We start from the raw sequence: 19,213 nt of genomic DNA, 5'->3' as shown, positions 1-19,213 counted from the left end.
CATGTTAACTGCAGCCTGGTCTAAGTTCAGTGGTGACTACTGTATTTAAATTTGGTATTTCTAGGCAATACTTTTTGACTAATCAAAAGAAGAGTATTATATTATAATCTTACATACAGGGTTCATACTCAAATTTTTGTTTTGAATTCCTGACTTTCCTTGACCAACTTTGTCCAAATTCTGACCCTCACATTTCTTACAGTGTGGAATGTGGATATAATCGATATAATAAAACAACATTTACTATGAACATTGAGTACATCTATCCCTCTTTTTGCACAGTTGATATGTTTCAAAGACTGCCACATTAAAAAAAATACAGTACGTACATCCTGTAGAAAAATATTTGATAGAATCCACAACTTCAATGTAATAAAAAAATAAGCAATTTACAAACAAAACATGAGCTTTTTATTTTATCATCATTTATTATTATTATTTGTATCTAGTAAATACAAGGTAGCATAAAATCAACAAACAGTATTCTTTGATATACAAATAGTACTGTACTGTGCTTAAAATGAACTCTTGACTTAGAAACATGTAATTTTAAAACCAATCTTTCAACAAAAAAAGTAACTTTTTTTAAACAGCAACATAATTTTAACAAAAAGTTAAATTAAAAAATTTTTAAATAAAGCATTTTTTCCTACATAAAAAAACCGATCGTGTAAAAAGAGAATTAGTTTTCTTTTGTCAACCACATTATTTCAAAATTGCATAAAAATAGATTGTATATGAAGAGGGATAGGTGTAAGGTTATACTATAGCTTCTCTAACAAATGCATCTAATTTATTGTAAAATCTCTTTATTTTTTTACAAAATAAACAATCAAAATACAGAGAAATTTCTTAGTATTAATTCTCTTTTTCAAAACACAGATAATTAGAAAATAAAAAAATTAATTACAATTCACAAAACACAAGAACTATTATATTAATGTAGTTTTAGCTTTTTCTCATCAAGTGTATTTATTTTCATTTCAATCTCTTTTTCTTCCTTTATGTGATCTTTTCTTAACATTTTCTTGTGTGGCTTTAAATTCTTAAGTTGTTGTGTAAGTTTTCTTTTTTCTTCAGCCCTCAATGCCTTCTGCTTCTGAATATCTTTTTTCTGTTGCAGAGATGAAATATATAGCATATACATCTAGATCCTCTGACTGTTAACAACATTTTCTGATCTATATTTATTTGATCAATACCACTGGCAAAATTGTTCCCATCATAAACTAAGCATTGAGCAACTAAACTTTCTTCCTTAAGATTTTCACTCAATGGTGATTTGTTAACAGAGAAACCACTCTCAACACTTGCATTCCCATGTGAGAAAAAAAGAAAAATTTTGATAACAGACCATAGATCTTGCAGTTGCCTATCATCCTTCATAATTTCACAATAAAATATGTCCAGACCATTATCATCACTACTTTCAGATATGAAGTCCTCAAACTTTATAGAATAGGATTTTATGGACACTTTATTGCAGAGTATATCATACTGTTCTTTTGTTTTGACAGCACATTTCTCATCAATCTTGTTTGAATCACGTAGAACCTCCAGTAAAACATTGAAATACAATTTTCCAACATTTGATTGAAGAACAACAACCTTAGAATTGCATCCAGACCAGGTTCAGGGTAATAGCCTTGGGGATCTCTACAATGATAATGTTACTTCCAAAAAATCCCAAAGATAAAAGCAATTGATATTGAACAGATTCTTTAACGTCCCACAAATGGGAAAAAACCATGACTGATAACAATGCAAGACTGTGCATGTATATATTATTATTACAAATAAATGAACTTAGTAAGAAAGTATATAATTTTTAATTTATTTTTTGAGGTCTCCAGAACAAATTAATCAAATTCCCATAAAAATGTATGGTAAATTGATAATCAGTTAATGAACAATTTGGGTAGCGAACATGGTCTTAGAACAGATTATGTTCGTTAACTGATCACCCACTGTATATACAAACTATTCAAATATTACTAATCAAATGATACAGCCATATTCATATCATGACACAATCACTGGCTACATCATTTGATTAATACTCTTAATAAAACTAAAGTCAATAAACTCTCCAACATTAGTGCTACCAAATCACCAAACCCACCTACTTAAGGTATTGTAGACATCATCTACTAATTGTTATGGTCATAGTTTTGTTTTTGTCTAACACACGAAAGTTATTACAAGCCTACAGTTTATCTACATGTATATAACAATAATTAGGCCTATAGCCATTTCACTTTTTTATGGTCTATATTCATATTTATACATGTTAACCTTATATTTTTGTTTTCAATTGGTCTTCATTAATCTTTTAACTTGAATACAGACACGTTTGCTGGAATTGCCATATAATATTCTACATTGCGACTTCTTTGCTCTGCTTTTTATTTTACATTTTGAACTTAAAGATGACATAAATGTAACCAAAAATTTCTTATCCAATTATAATTAATTGCATTAAAATGAGAATTATTTTACCTAAAGAAACAGATATTTTTGTAGCTGATATTCCTCTCAATAACTGATAACCCATAGGCCCAACAACAACAGGTACAAGAGTGCCTTCTCCAGATTCAGTCCTAATACACTGCATTGCCTTTCCAATTCCTTCAATCCAAACACGTCTTGACACTTTATCCTGAGGCCAAGGTACATGAATAAGTTCTGTTCGAGGCCAAGACAATACATTTACCATAACTAGCTCATCTTCATCACTTGTACCAGGAGTTAAACCTACAAGAATATTAACAGAATAAATATAGGAAAATACAATAAGCTAAATTTATAGTATTAAATAATTAATATTAAACTCATTTAAATTTAACTTTACAGAAATATTAAAAAACCCAAGAAACAAATTTTTAATTTGGAAAAATTATTTTCAAGATAAATTGAAATGTATCTTAATAAAAGACAAATACTGAATAATTTTATTTTGAATTTTGTATACAAAAATATTATTTTCTGACTTTATACTGTAATTTATAATCATATATTAATTGCTACATCTTACCTGTTTGGTGATTATAACAACAAAATGTTTAACTGAACCTAGATAACAATTCAATTGAATTTGTTAAAAATAATATTCTAGAAAAAATGTAAGTGATTATTATTCAAGATGCTATTACTTAGAGAATAATAAAAATTAATAACTACCTCTTAACCTTTTATCGGTATATAATCCCTCTTCGCCTAAACTCATAACACAAATAGGTGTATACAAACGTTTTCGAACCACAAACGTCAGTTCTTCCTCAGGTAATACGAATTTCGTTGGAACTGCTATTCGAATCACTTCAAATTCGTCAAAATTATGTTCAAATTCACGTTTCCCGTTTACGTAATACTGACGCGTGCGCCTTAGTTGACCAACTTGGCTAACATAAACTATCATTCATAAGGGCCTGCCACGCTAGTCAAAGCGTAATCTCATCCTTATAATTAATGCACCAATTTTCCTTAAGGCTGGCTAGGTATACGGTGGCCACCTCCAGGCATTTGATATGTTGCGAGTGCCGTGCAGTGCGGATAATTCTGGCTTTATCTAATTCAGGGTGAACATCAGGATCGGATGCGTACGTTGCCAGCGCTGTCGTGTTTCTTTGCCTCTGAATATCCGTGGCGTGCTCTTTAAGTCTAATCTCAAGAGATCCATCTTGATTTAACATCTTGACCAACAAAAAGAATGAACCAAATAGAGATAAGCTGGCCGGAGTCTACACCAATCCGCTTATGGATAGCAGATGGGACAGAAACTTTCTATATGTGGGCTCCCAATCATGAGATACCCCTCCCAACCCTCTCTTTTCAAACTTTTCTCAACTTTTATCCAACCCTCTACACCCCTCCTCCTTTCCTTTTCATATAAGGGCTAAGTCGAAAGACAGCCTTCTGATCTTTAGCTCATATATGTGGGCTCCACCAGATGATCTCTTGAGATTAGACTTAAAGAGCACGCCACGGATATTCAGAGGCAAAGAAACACGACAGCGCTGGCAACGTACGCATCCAATCTTGATGTTCACCCTGAATTAGTTAAAGCCAGAATTATCTGCACCGCACGGCACCCACAACATATCAAATGGCTGGAGGTGGCCACCATATACCTAGCCAGCCTTAAGGAAAATCGGTGCATTAATTATAAGGACGAGATTACGCTTTGACTAGCGTGGCAGGCCCTTATGAATGATAGTTTATGTTAGCCAAGTTGGTCAACTAATGCGCATGCGTCAGTATTAAGTAAACGGGAAACGTGAATTCGAACATAATTTCGACGAATTTGAAGTGATTCGAACAGCAGTTCCAACGAAATTCTGGAAGAACTGATGTTTGTAGTTCGAAAACGTTTGTATAAACCTGTTTGTGTTACGAGTTTAGGCGAAGAGGGATTACACACCGGTAAAAGGTTAAGAGGTAGTTGTTATTATTTTCCGGTGTTGAGATGGAGTTTAGTAGAATAATAAAAATTAACAATTAAATTGCTATTTTTTTTTATTAATTTTTTACTGTTATGTTTTAATATTTTTTATCATTAATCAGAAATAAAACAACTTGAATTTGCCACTAGTCTGAAATAATCAATTTTAGTTAAAGATACACTCTTGAACAGAACTCTATATATTCTGATGATAATTTTATTTTTAAACTTATGATCTTAAAGAATTATGAAGCATCTTAGAAAACCATTTCTCAATCTCACAAAAGAAACCTTAATTCAATAAACCATAAATTTATCACTGGTTAAATTGAAAACTCTTACATCCTTTTCATTCCATGGGACCCACCAGTGGCCAAGCAGTTCCATTCCCTGAACACTGGGAGTTTGAATGTGAGTTTGCACCTCGCCAGGACAGGCTGGCCACGTGGAGTTTTCCTGGTTTTCTCCATGTCTGTAATGCCTGAATAGGGGCCAGTTACCCTTAAAAAGACCTCTCAGAAGGCATACCCCTAGGCAGATTGCCCAAGTGTTGCATTGCAATAACTTAATAAAACAAACAAACATACATCTTCCTTCTATGGCATATCATTCACTGATAATTCCTTGCATAAAAACCTAAAAATGTAATCCTTAAAATTTAACTCCATTGGTGTTTTATAGTTTATTTCTCTGTATAAAGCTGCCCCTTGTTTATAGAAGTTATCAAAGAACATCCAGGCACTAGAAAAAGAATCAAATTCAAAAAATACATCATTCTGATGTATTTTTTGATTTGATTCTTTTTCGAATGCTAATGCTAAACCTGAAGCAGGTTTATAAATAAATTTAAAATGTTCATTTATTTATTTTAAATAAACCCAACCTAAAAAAGTATGAAAGATATGGTTTTGATATGATCCATACCTTAAGCTGCATCTTTATCTAAGTTCTCCAACTTAGCAACTCTATTCTTTAAAATCTATTTGATCTTTATCCAACCATAAAACCTCCAATTGTATAGATTCTATATATTTAGCTCTTGATTTAATTCTCTAAAAAACTAAAGACAATTTCACTTCTAATAACAAAAGACTGCTCAAAAAAAATCCTCTAATAATCATTGCTTAGACATTGGCTCACTCAGAGATCTCCAATGCAAACTTTCACATCTTTACTATTAGCTGGATTGTCTTGGTAAGACCAAAGCAATTTTTATCCAACCAAAAGTTTATAGCAACCTTGGCAGAAATCATGCCTATCTGATTGCAACCTAAAAATGTTGAAATTAAATAAAAAGATGCTTCACTAGTACCCATGGATTCTAAACAACTTGTATCTTAAGATCCAAAGACTCTGTCATTAGAGCTTCTTGGCATGTTTAAGCCCGGACTAGAGTTCGACCAAATGAGGAGAGTTGAACTGAGCTACAGCTGAAAATTTGACAATCAGCTCAGCTCTCAACTGGAATCCAGAATTGCAATTTGGCTCACAGCTGAGCTCACCTCAAGATGAATTTCTTTACTTTATGCTTACACAACCTGATATTTAATTGTATTTACTTTAATATTCATTAAAGTAAATACAATTTATTGCCTAGTTTTTGAATTTATAATATGTAGTTTTTTTCCTTACATCTCTTCAGATTCTTCCTGTTTTTCTATAAAATTCTGAGATTTTTTTAATTCGAGGCCATCTCAGTCCTATCCACTTTGAATTATCAAAACTGTACTACACATTTTTGCTAGAAATAATTGTTATTATTTTAAAATATTATATCCTTTATTACTTTTAATAGTTTTCTTAGTCGAAAAATTGTTTATGGTTCAATTACTTAATACTCAAGTAGTTTTTATTTGAATGCTCTCATTTTACCAACAGATAAATGAAAACATGTTTGACATACTTTATATTTGTTATTATTGCAGATGAAATTTTATTGGGCCAGAGCTGAGAGCTGAGTTGGGGTGTTAGAGTGTGTAGCAGCAAAGCCAATTTTTAGGCTTTGCTGCTACACACTCTTGTCAGCTCTCAGCTATGGCCCAAATTCACATCAGAGCTTGGTATTTTCAAATAGCTGAGCTGAGCTTTGCTAAACTCCACTCTGGACACAATCTGATAACTATCCTTTGACACTTAAAATCTATATTATTTAAAGACACGAGTATTATAGCATGCTTGTAACTCTCATAACTTTTCTTTTTATTTTAATGTTAAATTCTGTTTTTGTAATTTGAAATGATAATATTAATTTTTTATGTTATCAATTTATAGATTTTTAGCTAATTTTAGTTTTAACTGAATGTACATTTCAAATTCAGCTAAAACATGTACAATGATGTACAGTACATTAGCTGACTTCAGCTGAATGTACAATGTAGTTCAGTAAAAACTGCATCATTTTCATTTTTAACCTTATTTACATTTCTAAATTATATTATTATTGAAAATTATTATTATTATAGTAATATGTTATAAAAGTTATTTTTAAAAAAGTGAACACAAGCTATTAACTATTTTTTATTTTCCCAACTGTTATATATAACAGAGGAAAAGTATGGTAATTGATCAAAAAAAATGACCAGAGATTTTTATCTCTTGATTTAATATAAATGTATAGATTTATTCATTGTTACTTTTTATTATTAATAATCTGCTTAAACTATTAAGATCAACTGTTAATTTTCAGTTTTCAAATATGTTATGCTTAATTATATTTTTATGTAATAACTAAATCTTTTGTAAACTCCCAGCACAGGTATTACTGAATACAAATAATTATTATTTTTAATTTGATTTGTGAAAAATATTTTGGGTATATGCCTGATCTGTTCTATATTCTAACTTGTTTATATTTAAACTATAGTAAAAGCATAAGGAATTTTACATTTTTACTTTCCTCCATAAATATGAATAATTTCTGTTCTATACAACAATGAAAAAGACAGAGATTTACTCAAAAATGTTTGCAGTTCAATAACAAATACAAATAATGTATCTTAATGGCATCATCTTAATGTGATATTTTTCATAACAAAAGAGAATCAAGAAAAACTCTTAATATTTTCATGTGAAAAGAAACATATTAACACTAGAAATACTATGAAATTGTTTTACCCATGGAATAAAAGTGACAATACCAGTCAATATCACCAGTATAAAAATGTTCCATTTATTAAAAAAAAAAAACATAGGCAACAGTCATATACAGAATATTTTTTGTTTTAAATAACTGACACAACACCATTGATTGCACAATACATGCTTTTATAAACATTTCTTTATAAAACAATAAAAATTACTTAGGTTATAGTTGTAACCATGCATTTTCCGTTTAGAACTAAACCTCAGAGAAAATACACTAAATATTTTTTTTGACTACTCACTGTCAAGAGTCTGGCTGCATGGAGATTCCTTCATGTGTCTAACATGAAGGAATCTCCATGAACACTTTTCATTGGTCAATCATAATAGGAAGTGTCTTAGTCACATGATGAACGATCTTAAAAACTAACATATGGGAGATAAATGGCATAATTTATTACAAGGTTCTAGACCTAATATAACAAGAAATTCTGATATCTATCGTCAGCACTTATAGATTGAGTAAACAACCATAGAATGTCTTCCCAGGAGGCATTCCCTTGGCAAATTGCCCACATTGCCTTATCCTATCAATCCTGCTTAAATTTTCTAGTTTTACAACTTCCCAAACCTTTGTATGTTTTGATTAGTCGACTTCCAAATTTAAAAATTGCTAAATTTTTCAAATTCTTCTTATGACCATACTGACTTGCTTTAGAAGGACCAGGATATAGTGTCACTATCATCACCTGAAATTGTACTAGAAAAATTTGCTAGCTCATTACTTTCCTGATAAAAATTTTCTTCTACTTCATCATCAGAATCCCCTTTATCAATATTTTGCAATAATTGTAAATGCTGATCCAGTAATCATTTTCTATTCATCATTGCCATTATACCATTTGAAAACTCAACCTATATTAATGTATGAACTGTACATATACTGATGTGCATACCTAAACTTGTCTAACCCTTCTTTACAGCTATAGAAACAATGTTTTCAATACTGGTCATTATGACCATAATTGTCACTTTTAGGTAAATATGTGTAATACTTGTTAATTATCAAAAATTTTGTCAAAATGTTTTAGAAATTTATTCTAGGTAAAAAAATAGACAATAAAAGTCAGAAAGACACAATTATATGTAAGGAAAGATGAAGATTTGAGAAGCATATAAAATCATCAAATTGACTGGTATGGTGCTTCTAGTGGTAAAAAGACTCCAAATTTTGTGCATGTTTGCTTTCAGAATGTAACTATTTTTAAATTTTTATGTACAAAACTGAAAGAGGATTAAATTAAAAAAGAATGAAAAATAATCCCTAAACAAAGAGAATCATCCTATAGTCTATCCTAAATTAAAATCTATTATAAACAAAGTTTGTAAATATCATTCTGAACACTTTTCATTGGTCAATCATAATAGGAAGTGTCTTAGTCACATGATGAACGATCTTAAAAACTAACATATGGGAGATAAATGGCATAATTTATTACAAGGTTCTAGACCTAATATAACAAGAAATTCTGATATCTATCGTCAGCACTTATAGATTGAGTAAACAACATCTTAAGCAAAGACCTCCAAATCTAGTCAATTGAAAGAAAATAATCTTTCACCAGGATAATACATGCCTTCATCAGTTTGATTATGCAATAAAAAATAAAGAAATTGAATTTGGAAATTTTAGATCAGCAGTGACAAACCTCATTCAGTCCATGTACCTTTTCAAAAAAATGGAAAATTTTATATACTGCTAAATATTTATTAATTAAAAATAGTTAAAAAATGTTGTCAAATAGTTTTAAACAGTTGCCCAATAATCATTGATCTTTAATTATTAATTTGCAATTTAAAGTACTCTGACACTTACTTTAGTAACAGACACAAAGTTTGTCAATAGAAAAGAAAGATTAAAGTAGCGCAACTTAGATATTTAGAAATATTTAAAATGTTATAAAGTTTATTAAAAAAAAAAAAAAAAAAAAAAATCAAAGTTAGTAGTTTTTAGTAGAACTTGGATCATTTTGAATTGCCTAGACTTAAGTTAAAAAAATTTGCTAATTTTAAATAACATTTAGCAACTGTTATGGATTTTTTTGTCTTTCCATCAATCCTATGTGTATATAATGAAAAATTTCCATCCCCAATTAACAGTATAACCCAGATACAAAATATAATACATAAAAATACAAGTGTAAATAGAAAATAAAGAAAATGTTTTTAAAAAAGTTGATAAGATAACAAAAGGACCAAAAAATATTAAACACTAAGAATTATAAAATGACTAAAATCTTTGTGTAGTAAATTTTCAAAATCTATCATATTACAAGAGATGCAATAAAAGTATGATCTTTGAGAAATGCTTTGTCTATAGAAGGGAGTAAAAACACATTATGTGTTACAAAAGTTCCATTGAGAAATTCTTAAACATAGCCACTCCAACTGTACATTTCTGTTAAAATATTTATAGAACGTGCAAACAGTTGAAGTATTTGATATGCTCTTTAAAAATCAGAAAACCCAGTCTAGACCTGACAATGTATGGATGATAAGTATGGGGTAGATTGCAGAGTAAATTTAAAGTTTAAAAAAATTTAAATAAATTTTGTCAAGTTCTTTCATGATTTTATATGATATAATGATAATAAATATAATGATGATAAATATAATATACAATCATTTTTGAGTCAAAACCAAAACATTTTTATGCAGATGGAATAATAAACTTGAGGAATAGTGAGATAAAGTAAATACAAATAGTGTAAATTTTAGTGTTCATTAAATATATCTGTTTTATTTAAAAAGATCATTTTAGTTTCTTCCCAAAAACATTTTTTCCATTAATAAATAAATAAAATCACTATATTTTTCTATTATACATAAGACATCATTAAATACAAACTGTAATGTGTTACAAAATTGTGCTTTGATAAATATGTCCTTTACATCTGCAGATGTTTAAGAATATTAAATTGTTTGAAATTAAAGTCACAAAAAATTGAAAATTACACACATAATTGAAACAATGACAAATATATTTCTTGGAAAGATCATTTTTAACAACTCTTACATTTTAGGATAACATCAAAATAATATAAATATAATATTTAGGTCTTATTTTAGTTATATAGACAGATACAAAGTTTGTCAACAAAAAAGAAAGAAAATGTGTTATTCTATAAATGACTGAATATAAGTATTTTATTCATACATATGAAAAAATGATTGTAGAAAATAATAAAAGTTTTAATTTTGTAAGTTTGTAAGAAAAAATTTGTTTTGTAGAAAACAATATTTTATATATAAATTTTATTTTATTTTCAATTTTTACTGAGAATATTTCATTGAAAAAAGTTTGTAAGAAAAAATGATTATGAATAATGAGAAACTGTCTTCAGTGTTAATAACAAAACTGACTAAAAAACAATCACATTTTACTTACAAATACTTTTGATAAATGACATATTATCAAAAATATTTATGATTAAAATGTGATCTTTGGAGTCAATTTTCTTGTTAACATTGAAGTTTCTATAAAATTTTAAAATAAAAGTTTTAATAAATGCTTTAATAAATACCAAATAACTTATGAATTGCTGTTGAGACAAGGCTCCGAGCACTTTTTTGGACCTCAACAAAATAGTAAGCAGCCTCCTTATGCACTTCACCGATAGAAGATCCTGGGAGAACATCATGAAATTGATTTAATAATAATATCTTCCAGAGACGTTCTATTTCAAGTTCAGGATAGGCTTTCTTTTCTTCATCTCTGCTTGCAGCCAAAAGAATACTGTGAAACAGTTCTGCATTACGGAGTAAAAATTCACATTCTCTATTTAACTGTTTCATTTTTGCCTGGGTTGTGTAAGTGGCATTATGTAACTCCAAATATAATTCTCCAACCCAACGGCATAATTTTGATATATCATATTTTTCCACGTGGCTAAAAAAGCAGTCAGGTGTAGAATGCTTAACCCTAAAAGGAAAACTTTCATTAAAGATTTCAATAAATTAAAAATAAATTCCAATAAAAAAAAAAACAACTTTAAGCATAACTTAGCTATGTTACTAATGGAAAAATAATATAAACTTTTTGACAGTAAACTAAAAATAAAACATAATAAAACAAAATTGCAAGTTATGATTCATAATTTATATTGGAGGAGGGAAAAAATCACATTTTGTTTAAAATCTTTCTTCAGTTAATTTATACAGAGTACTGAAGATACAGATTTTAAATGGTAATAAATGAAAATATTGCATGTATTAAGAAAATATTCGTACTCACTGCTTGCTAATTTAAAATCTTATTCTAAATAAATTATATGTTTAACAGTTTTTCTAATTTTAATTAAAGTCCACATTAGTTTAAAAAAAGAAAATTTTAACTTTTTTGAAGTAATAATTCATTCTAATTTTTATTGTGTAAATCTGTGAATATGGTAACTGATAAAACAATCTTGTAATTGAGTGCAAAACTTTGGATTTTGCTAGAGGTAACAAAGAAAGGTTAAAATTTTATTTTATCAAAACATATTTAGTGTAGAAAACAATATTTTATATATAAATTTTATTTTATTTTCAATTTTTACTGAGAATATTTCATAGAAAATTGTTAAAATTTGACCCTATAATCTATCAATTTGTGTATCTCACTTAACTAGCATCTCAAAGAAAGAATAATTTTTTGAAAATCATTTTTCAAAAATTATTTAATCTTTCATGGTATTAAGGATATTTCTATTTACATGACAAAAGAAGTTATTTATGTAAAACTTGTAAATATTAAATAGTTCACAATTATAAATAAAATAATAAAAATAAATCGTTAAAAATTTTTCCAAATTCTTATTCTTTTGAGAACATTTTTCAAATCTAACTTTTTATAAGATAACAAAAAAATATAATCCATTACAACATTTATTATTATTATTATGTTGGGTTTAGTGGGTTATACTCGGTTGACACTGATTGCTGTTTATTATGCCAGACCAGAGTCACGGCATAGCAACCAAAATAAAATAAAAATTAAATAAGTGTGTCAATGTGTGTCTGTATTCAGGAATTTCCTAACAATATAACAGGTATTCAATATAGTGGCCTTCTGTAGGGTGATGTATGTTTCTATTCAACTGTAATGTTCCCAAGCTTTTGTGTAGTGTGTGTGGTATGATACCTGTAGAGGAGAGTACAACAGGTACAATAAGCACCCTAGCTATCCTTCACAGATGCCTTATTTCCTAGGCAAGTTCCGTGTACATGCTGATTTTTTCAGTGCATGTGTTTTGTACATTGTAAATAAAGCAATAAAGCTGCAGAAAAGTTTTGTATAGCAATAAAGACTGACATTCTAGAGCAAGGGTCACCAACAGTTTTTGCCCTGGGCCAAATTGGAAAGAAAAATTTTTTCACGGGCCAAATGAAATATTAAAATTAAATCATGTTAAATACAAATATGCTGACCCGGGCGGTAGGTCAGGTTTGTTCGAACAGAAGTTCCTGATGCATGTGCAATGTCATTTTACAATGCAAAGAAACATACAAGCAAAACAAAAAGGTCAACAGGCAGGCGGTACTGTGCATCACACGTCAGCATAAACAGAGTGACGTGGCGGAATGGCAGATGAGTTTCAGTGAGTGTGGGGTCTTTCGTTCTTCAAATAGATTATAACAGACGAATACATTAGTTGTAAATCAGATAATTTATAACAGATGAATACAAAAGTTGTAAATCTCTACAATGGAATTTTTTTAAAAAATGAAGTATCACAAATCATCCATTCGACCAATTATTGGAAGTTAAGTAGCTAATATTGAAAAATTAATCGCAGCCCGTATGTTGGCCACCCCTGTTCTAGAGTACTAAATTAGATTATAGAGATCAAAATAAAAATACACTTTCAAATAACAATTAATTTTGAAATGCTAAATATAAAAATATATTATCAAATGTTTAATAAATAAAGTAAAAACAATAAATTTGAATCTTAAAAATATATTTATTATTTATTACTTAGGTATTCCATCAACATCCTCTAATCGACGTTGTCGTTCCAGCATATCTTCTGTGGGCCCACCACCACCATCTCCATGACCAAATAACATCATACTGCATGTTACACGACCTTTATCTTTCAAATTTTTGACTGTATCTAGTACCTAAAAAATTTATAAATAAAATTAACCTTACAATTCTCAGAATCAAATATTTTTTCTATATTCACAAAATATACACACACACACACACACTGAAGTTAAAATAGAATTAATCAAATTAATATATCATTACATCTGCATACTGAATATTAATTTTAATATTTCATATGAATAGTAAAATTGACAATTCTTATGAATAGTATTAAAAATATTAAACAGTTTTAACACCATCCATATTTATGGTGTTAGCAAAATTAGATCACACACAGACTGCAATTACTGCATTGATTATTACTTCAAAAAACAAAATTTTGCTCAAATTACATTAAATTTAAAATGCATGATTTAGAATGCAACTCATGCATAATTTGAGAACCCCTGCATGTATATGTCTATGTACAGATATCCCTTATACAACACAGTACTTCTACAACATGGTTTTGCTCTAAACACAGTTTTGAAAATCCATACAAAATTTCAGAATTTTTAAGTGTAAACTTCATTATTCGATTTTTTTTTTTTCATTTAAGTAAGCATGCATGTTGTCTCAAATTTGCCCACAGATTTTAGAATATTGAAAATTTTCAATTTGTTTTGTGCTTTTTGTCAGGTTTACTTTAATGGAAACTGATAGTACAATTTTTTCTTCCATGTAACTTTCCTATCAACCAGGTGTCATTGTTGTTGCTTTCAGACTTTAACACTTAAGACTGTCACTGTGTTTTATTTTTATACATTAATCTTAGTATTTAGTAAAAATTATTTTCACATTTTTACGTAAGTATTATTAAATTTATTTTAACCATAGGTAAGTAATCATTCATAGAAATGACAACCGAAATATGGCAGTAACTCCATACTCAAAGTGTTCCCAACTGGAACAACTTGGTATTGATCATAAATTCTGGAGAAAGAAAAATTGCTTAATACTTGACTAAACAAACATCACCTGCTAGAACAAATTGTTAATTAATAACATATTTTTATTTTTTCATCCGTAGAAAATCATGACAAAAATAAAACAATGATGTTGCTGATATTTCTGATCAGCATCAACAAAAATGCTCAGATGACGACGATACTTTGAAAAAGCAAATGCCCTTGTTTAACTAAAATTAATATTAATAGTACTTTTAATTGTGCTAGTTAGTTAATAAATTATTGATTGGAAAAAAATTATTGATTCCTTTAATAAACAAAAAAGAATATATACTTTTGTTAACTTCTGGAACATAATCTTATGTTTTACATTAGTCCTTTGTTTCATGCAGCACAGATTCACATAACATAGCATTTTTTTGGAACATATCTACCATTTTATAAGAGAGATACCTATATATATGACCAAAAGTATAATATTTTAATGAAAAAAACATATATGGGTAATGTTACCATAATAATACTTTTGCTATTCAATTAAAAATTTCTAACTATCAGACAAATGAAAAAAATTCATTTTCATAGTTTTTTAAACAAAAGTAATAAAAATTTAATGAAAATATTCTACATTATAAAATTAAATCTGTTGCATAATATACAGTAGCATTTTGCCAATAATATTACTCACAAAATCATATAAATCTTCTAGAAAATACATATCGTATACTTCCTACAAAATATAAATATTTTTTCAATTTTTCTGAACAAATGAATATTTCATTTCACTTATAAAAATTTTCTATTAAAAAAAATCTCTCTTCACTTTCATTTTATTTTATACAAAAAAGGATCATTTCTCTTTAGCTTGTATCATTATCTATAAATCATTCTATACAATACTACTGTGATCAAAAGTTTTGGAAATAGATTATTTAAACTGCATGCATGCAAGAGGGTGCTGCTGCTGCTTTTTTATTGTTGTTTAATACAACATCTTTCATCAACATCTAGCAGCAATCCATATGCCATTACCTGTTTTTGTTTGCAAATAAATGCTTGCAAAGAATTTTTGTACTGACGATTTTTCAAAATGTCAAGTGTAATTGAGCAAAAAATGTGCATTAAATTTTGTTTTCACAATGGAATTACTGCTACAAAAATGTTGGAAATGTAGCAAAGTTTTTGACGATGAAACATGACTATACTTTTCACACTGAAACAATTCAACAATTAAGTGAATGATGAAGCAAGATCAAAGAGACCATATTAAAGTCAGTCAAAAATCAAGGTCATGTTGACTGTTGTCATGGTGTGCATTAAGAATTCTTTCTAACTGGCCAAACTGTCCACATAGATTATTATTTGAGTGTTTTGTGTTGTTTGTGTGAAGCACAAGTTTCCTTGCCACAAATCAGGTTGTTTTTTTACAAATTGTAGAAAACAATCTGATTTGTGGCAAGGAAACCATGAATTTTGCACCATGATAATGCACCTTCTCATGATGCTCTTGTTGTTCACGAATTTTTGGCTAAAAGTTCAACAAATAGGGTTCTGTAAGCTCCATATTTATCTGATATAGCATTGTGTGACTTTTTCCTGTTTCTTTGATTAAAATTTCCACTTTGTGATCACCATTTTGAGTCAATTGATGCCATAAAACAAAATTTACTGAGAGTCCTGAAGGAGTTTCCTGAAAATGACTTTAAAGTAAGTTTCAAAGATTGGAAAATAGCATAAGTGCATTGCTGTGGGAGGAGATTATTTTAAAAGGGATGAAATAAATTTTAATGCATAAACTCAAATTTTGTGTTTTATTGAACCATAAATAAACAACAACTAACAAATGGCTATAGTAATATTAATAATATTACTATAGCCATTTGCTAGCCTGATAATTCGGCAGTGGTTGGTCTTTATTGAACCATTCCTGACACTTTTTGATCACTGGGATATATTGTATTATACAATAAAGAAGTCTCTTTCATAATAAATAACACTATATACAGATTTATTAAAAAGTAAAACTTTAATAATAAAACTAAAATAAAACAAAACACATTCAAAATAAACACAAAAAGCATTATATAATGTTATCTTACCTCAGATACACTAATTGATGATGTGTATGATTCTGACGGAGGAAAATGAACTAAGACAGTACTACCATCAACACCTTCCCACAAGAAATTATCATGTGGAAACTTATTTACAAGATTCCAACTAAGTTTTTGAGTAAGAAATCTCTTTATGCCACATAACCTGAAAAAAAAAAAAAAATGAAATTGTTAATAAGAGAAAAATTAATTTTTACTAAAAATGATTTTAATTTATATAAATATATTTTTATAATAAATTAAAATATTTCCAATTAAATTGCTTAAAATCAGTATTAAGAATCCCTACAGAGCCTTAGCATTTGACTCTGTGAAGCCTTATCAGATTTCTAAGTCACTACTTAGAAATCATTAAACAGAGAACTGTAAAATCAGTTAAGTTCATTTAGATAAATTTTGCTTTTGTGACAGGAGACAATATTAGAATAAATTACATCAGAGTTCATTTAGCCTGTGTATCTAATATAGGAATTAGAAGTGCAGTAGATTCTGCCTATTAGCAATATTACAAAAAGTACAGGTTAAAATACATTATAAAAACTTTGCTTATTTTTAATCAGAAGTTGATTATTTTTATCACTATCTTTAAGTAATTAGACCTTTTTTTAAGCTCTCTCTTTTTAAAGAAGAACTTAAAAAAGGCCTAATTATTCAAAGGTAGCTCTCAGCCTCAACACACAACTGATAACAGGCAATCGTTTTCAGTTATTTTTATGTCTTAACAACTGCTTTAAATGTTAAATATTAATAGTTTAAAGCAGTACTAGTCTAAACTAAATGATATATTTATTAATAATGATAATTAATAAATCATTTATCTTTTTTTTTAAATGAAAATAAATGCCACAGAATTTATTATTAATAATTTCATTTTGTAACATCATACACCTTGTAAAAAAATTGCTTATTTTATTTATGATGTAAACAGTGCACCACTGTCTCAATCAAACATTTTTTTCAATGTTTAAAAATTGGAATGCAGTCAAGTGATAGAATGGTTTTTCTCCCGATGAGAGCCAATAAATTGTGGCCAGAGACGTTGAACAAGTAAATTTGTTACTTGTTATTTGCTAGAAGTTGCATTTAGGTATTATTTGTTTGAACAACACAGTTCCAATTTATATGTGTGCCATTTTTAAATAGTCACATTAGATATATACTATGCAACTAATGCACACTATTAGTTGCATTAAATACATAAATTTATTTTTAGTACTGTTTTCTCTTATAGTAGTAATGAACAAGTTAAGATAATTATTAAAACTTTTATATTTTCTACATCATTAAATATTTTGATTATTTGACATTAAATAATTAAAATACATAATAATAAAAGAAACTGATAAAAATAGAAACTAGTTTAATAAATTATATTAAAGAAAAATCTCATTCATTACTATTAAAAAATCTTATCAAATAAAAATTTTACTCACTTCATAATTTGTGGTAATTGAGCAGAATATCCAAATGTATCTGGTAACCAAAACTCTTTACATCTACGTCCAAATTCTTGCTCAAAAAATCTTTGTCCATATAAAAATTGGCGAATAAAGGACTCTCCACTAGAAAAATTATTACATTTGTTAAAATATAAATCATTTTATTTTCTATTAAATGTAATAAAAAGTTACTAAATCTAAGTATCCTTGCACCAATATTAAAATTTATTAATTCTTATGTTAATAATAAAATACGTAAAAAACAACAATATAGTTTTTATTACATTCAATTTGACAACTACAAGAATTCATTTCATAAATACAGTGGAATCTCGCCTAACAAGCACCTTGCAAAATGAGTGATTCACACAACGAGCAACATTTTTCATAACGAGTGACAAGGAGAGGGGACGTCCCGGATTGTGCGCATGCTCCATCATGCTATCATCTGTGATTTTTTTGTTTTCTTCAAATTGAATTTGCATTCCAGGTTGGTTCATTCCATGCTAGAAGAAAAGATGATGATTCACACTCTTTAACAATGTATATTGTATAATTTTCTTTGAATAAATGTTATACATAAAATACCGTATTTACTCGCGCATAAGACAATCTCGCATATAGGACGAGGTGTGACTTTAAAAATCAAAATAAAGAAAATTAGATTTATTAATATAATTCTAATTTTATTTCATTTAATCACAAATAAATTATCATCAAATGCACATATTAAGGAAAACCATGTTTTCTTGACACTATCACCTTTCGTCTACTTGGATTCGCCCTCTGAAGCTTTGCTACAGTTCTCCTCTTTTTCACTCTTACTGCACAAAGCATCGTCCTCTGATCTGTCGAGTAAACTTAAAATGCAGTATTTCCTGAATGACTGCTACCAGTTTTTGAAGATTGCTTTTCCATGCACCTGACACCCATGTAGTAAAACCAAAAGATTATAATGCACGTGACAGGAAAAAGTTTATTTTTAATGATTCAGAATGTACAAATATTCATTAAAAATACCAATTTAATAAATATAAAAATATTTGTTAATTTATAACACTGAATTGTGTATGAAGCAATAAAGTACGAAGCATGAT

The 19,213-nt window shown here is 28.4% G+C and overlaps 1 protein-coding gene across 2 annotated transcripts in view; it reads right to left on the bottom strand.

Annotated features, from left to right (window-relative positions):
• Nucleotides 1-19,213, bottom strand: part of LOC136977663 (alpha-mannosidase 2C1-like) — a 105,556-nt gene that overhangs the window by 45,747 nt on the left and 40,596 nt on the right. For both annotated transcript variants that reach the window (XM_067273195.1, XM_067273196.1), the window contains exons 7-11: nucleotides 18,111-18,239; nucleotides 16,663-16,822; nucleotides 13,542-13,687; nucleotides 11,107-11,504; nucleotides 2,500-2,754 (exon numbers count right to left, since the gene is read on the bottom strand). In XM_067273195.1, coding sequence (XP_067129296.1) covers nucleotides 2,500-2,754; nucleotides 11,107-11,504; nucleotides 13,542-13,687; nucleotides 16,663-16,822; nucleotides 18,111-18,239 — 1,088 coding nt within the window. The remainder of the gene's footprint in view (nucleotides 1-2,499; nucleotides 2,755-11,106; nucleotides 11,505-13,541; nucleotides 13,688-16,662; nucleotides 16,823-18,110; nucleotides 18,240-19,213) is intronic.

The sequence above is a fragment of the Centruroides vittatus genome, unplaced genomic scaffold, assembly GCF_030686945.1.
Source record: "Centruroides vittatus isolate TY-2023 unplaced genomic scaffold, ASM3068694v2 contig_466, whole genome shotgun sequence".
NCBI classification, from domain to species: domain Eukaryota; kingdom Metazoa; phylum Arthropoda; class Arachnida; order Scorpiones; family Buthidae; genus Centruroides; species Centruroides vittatus.
This window is presented reverse-complemented; position numbering and strand designations above follow the sequence as displayed.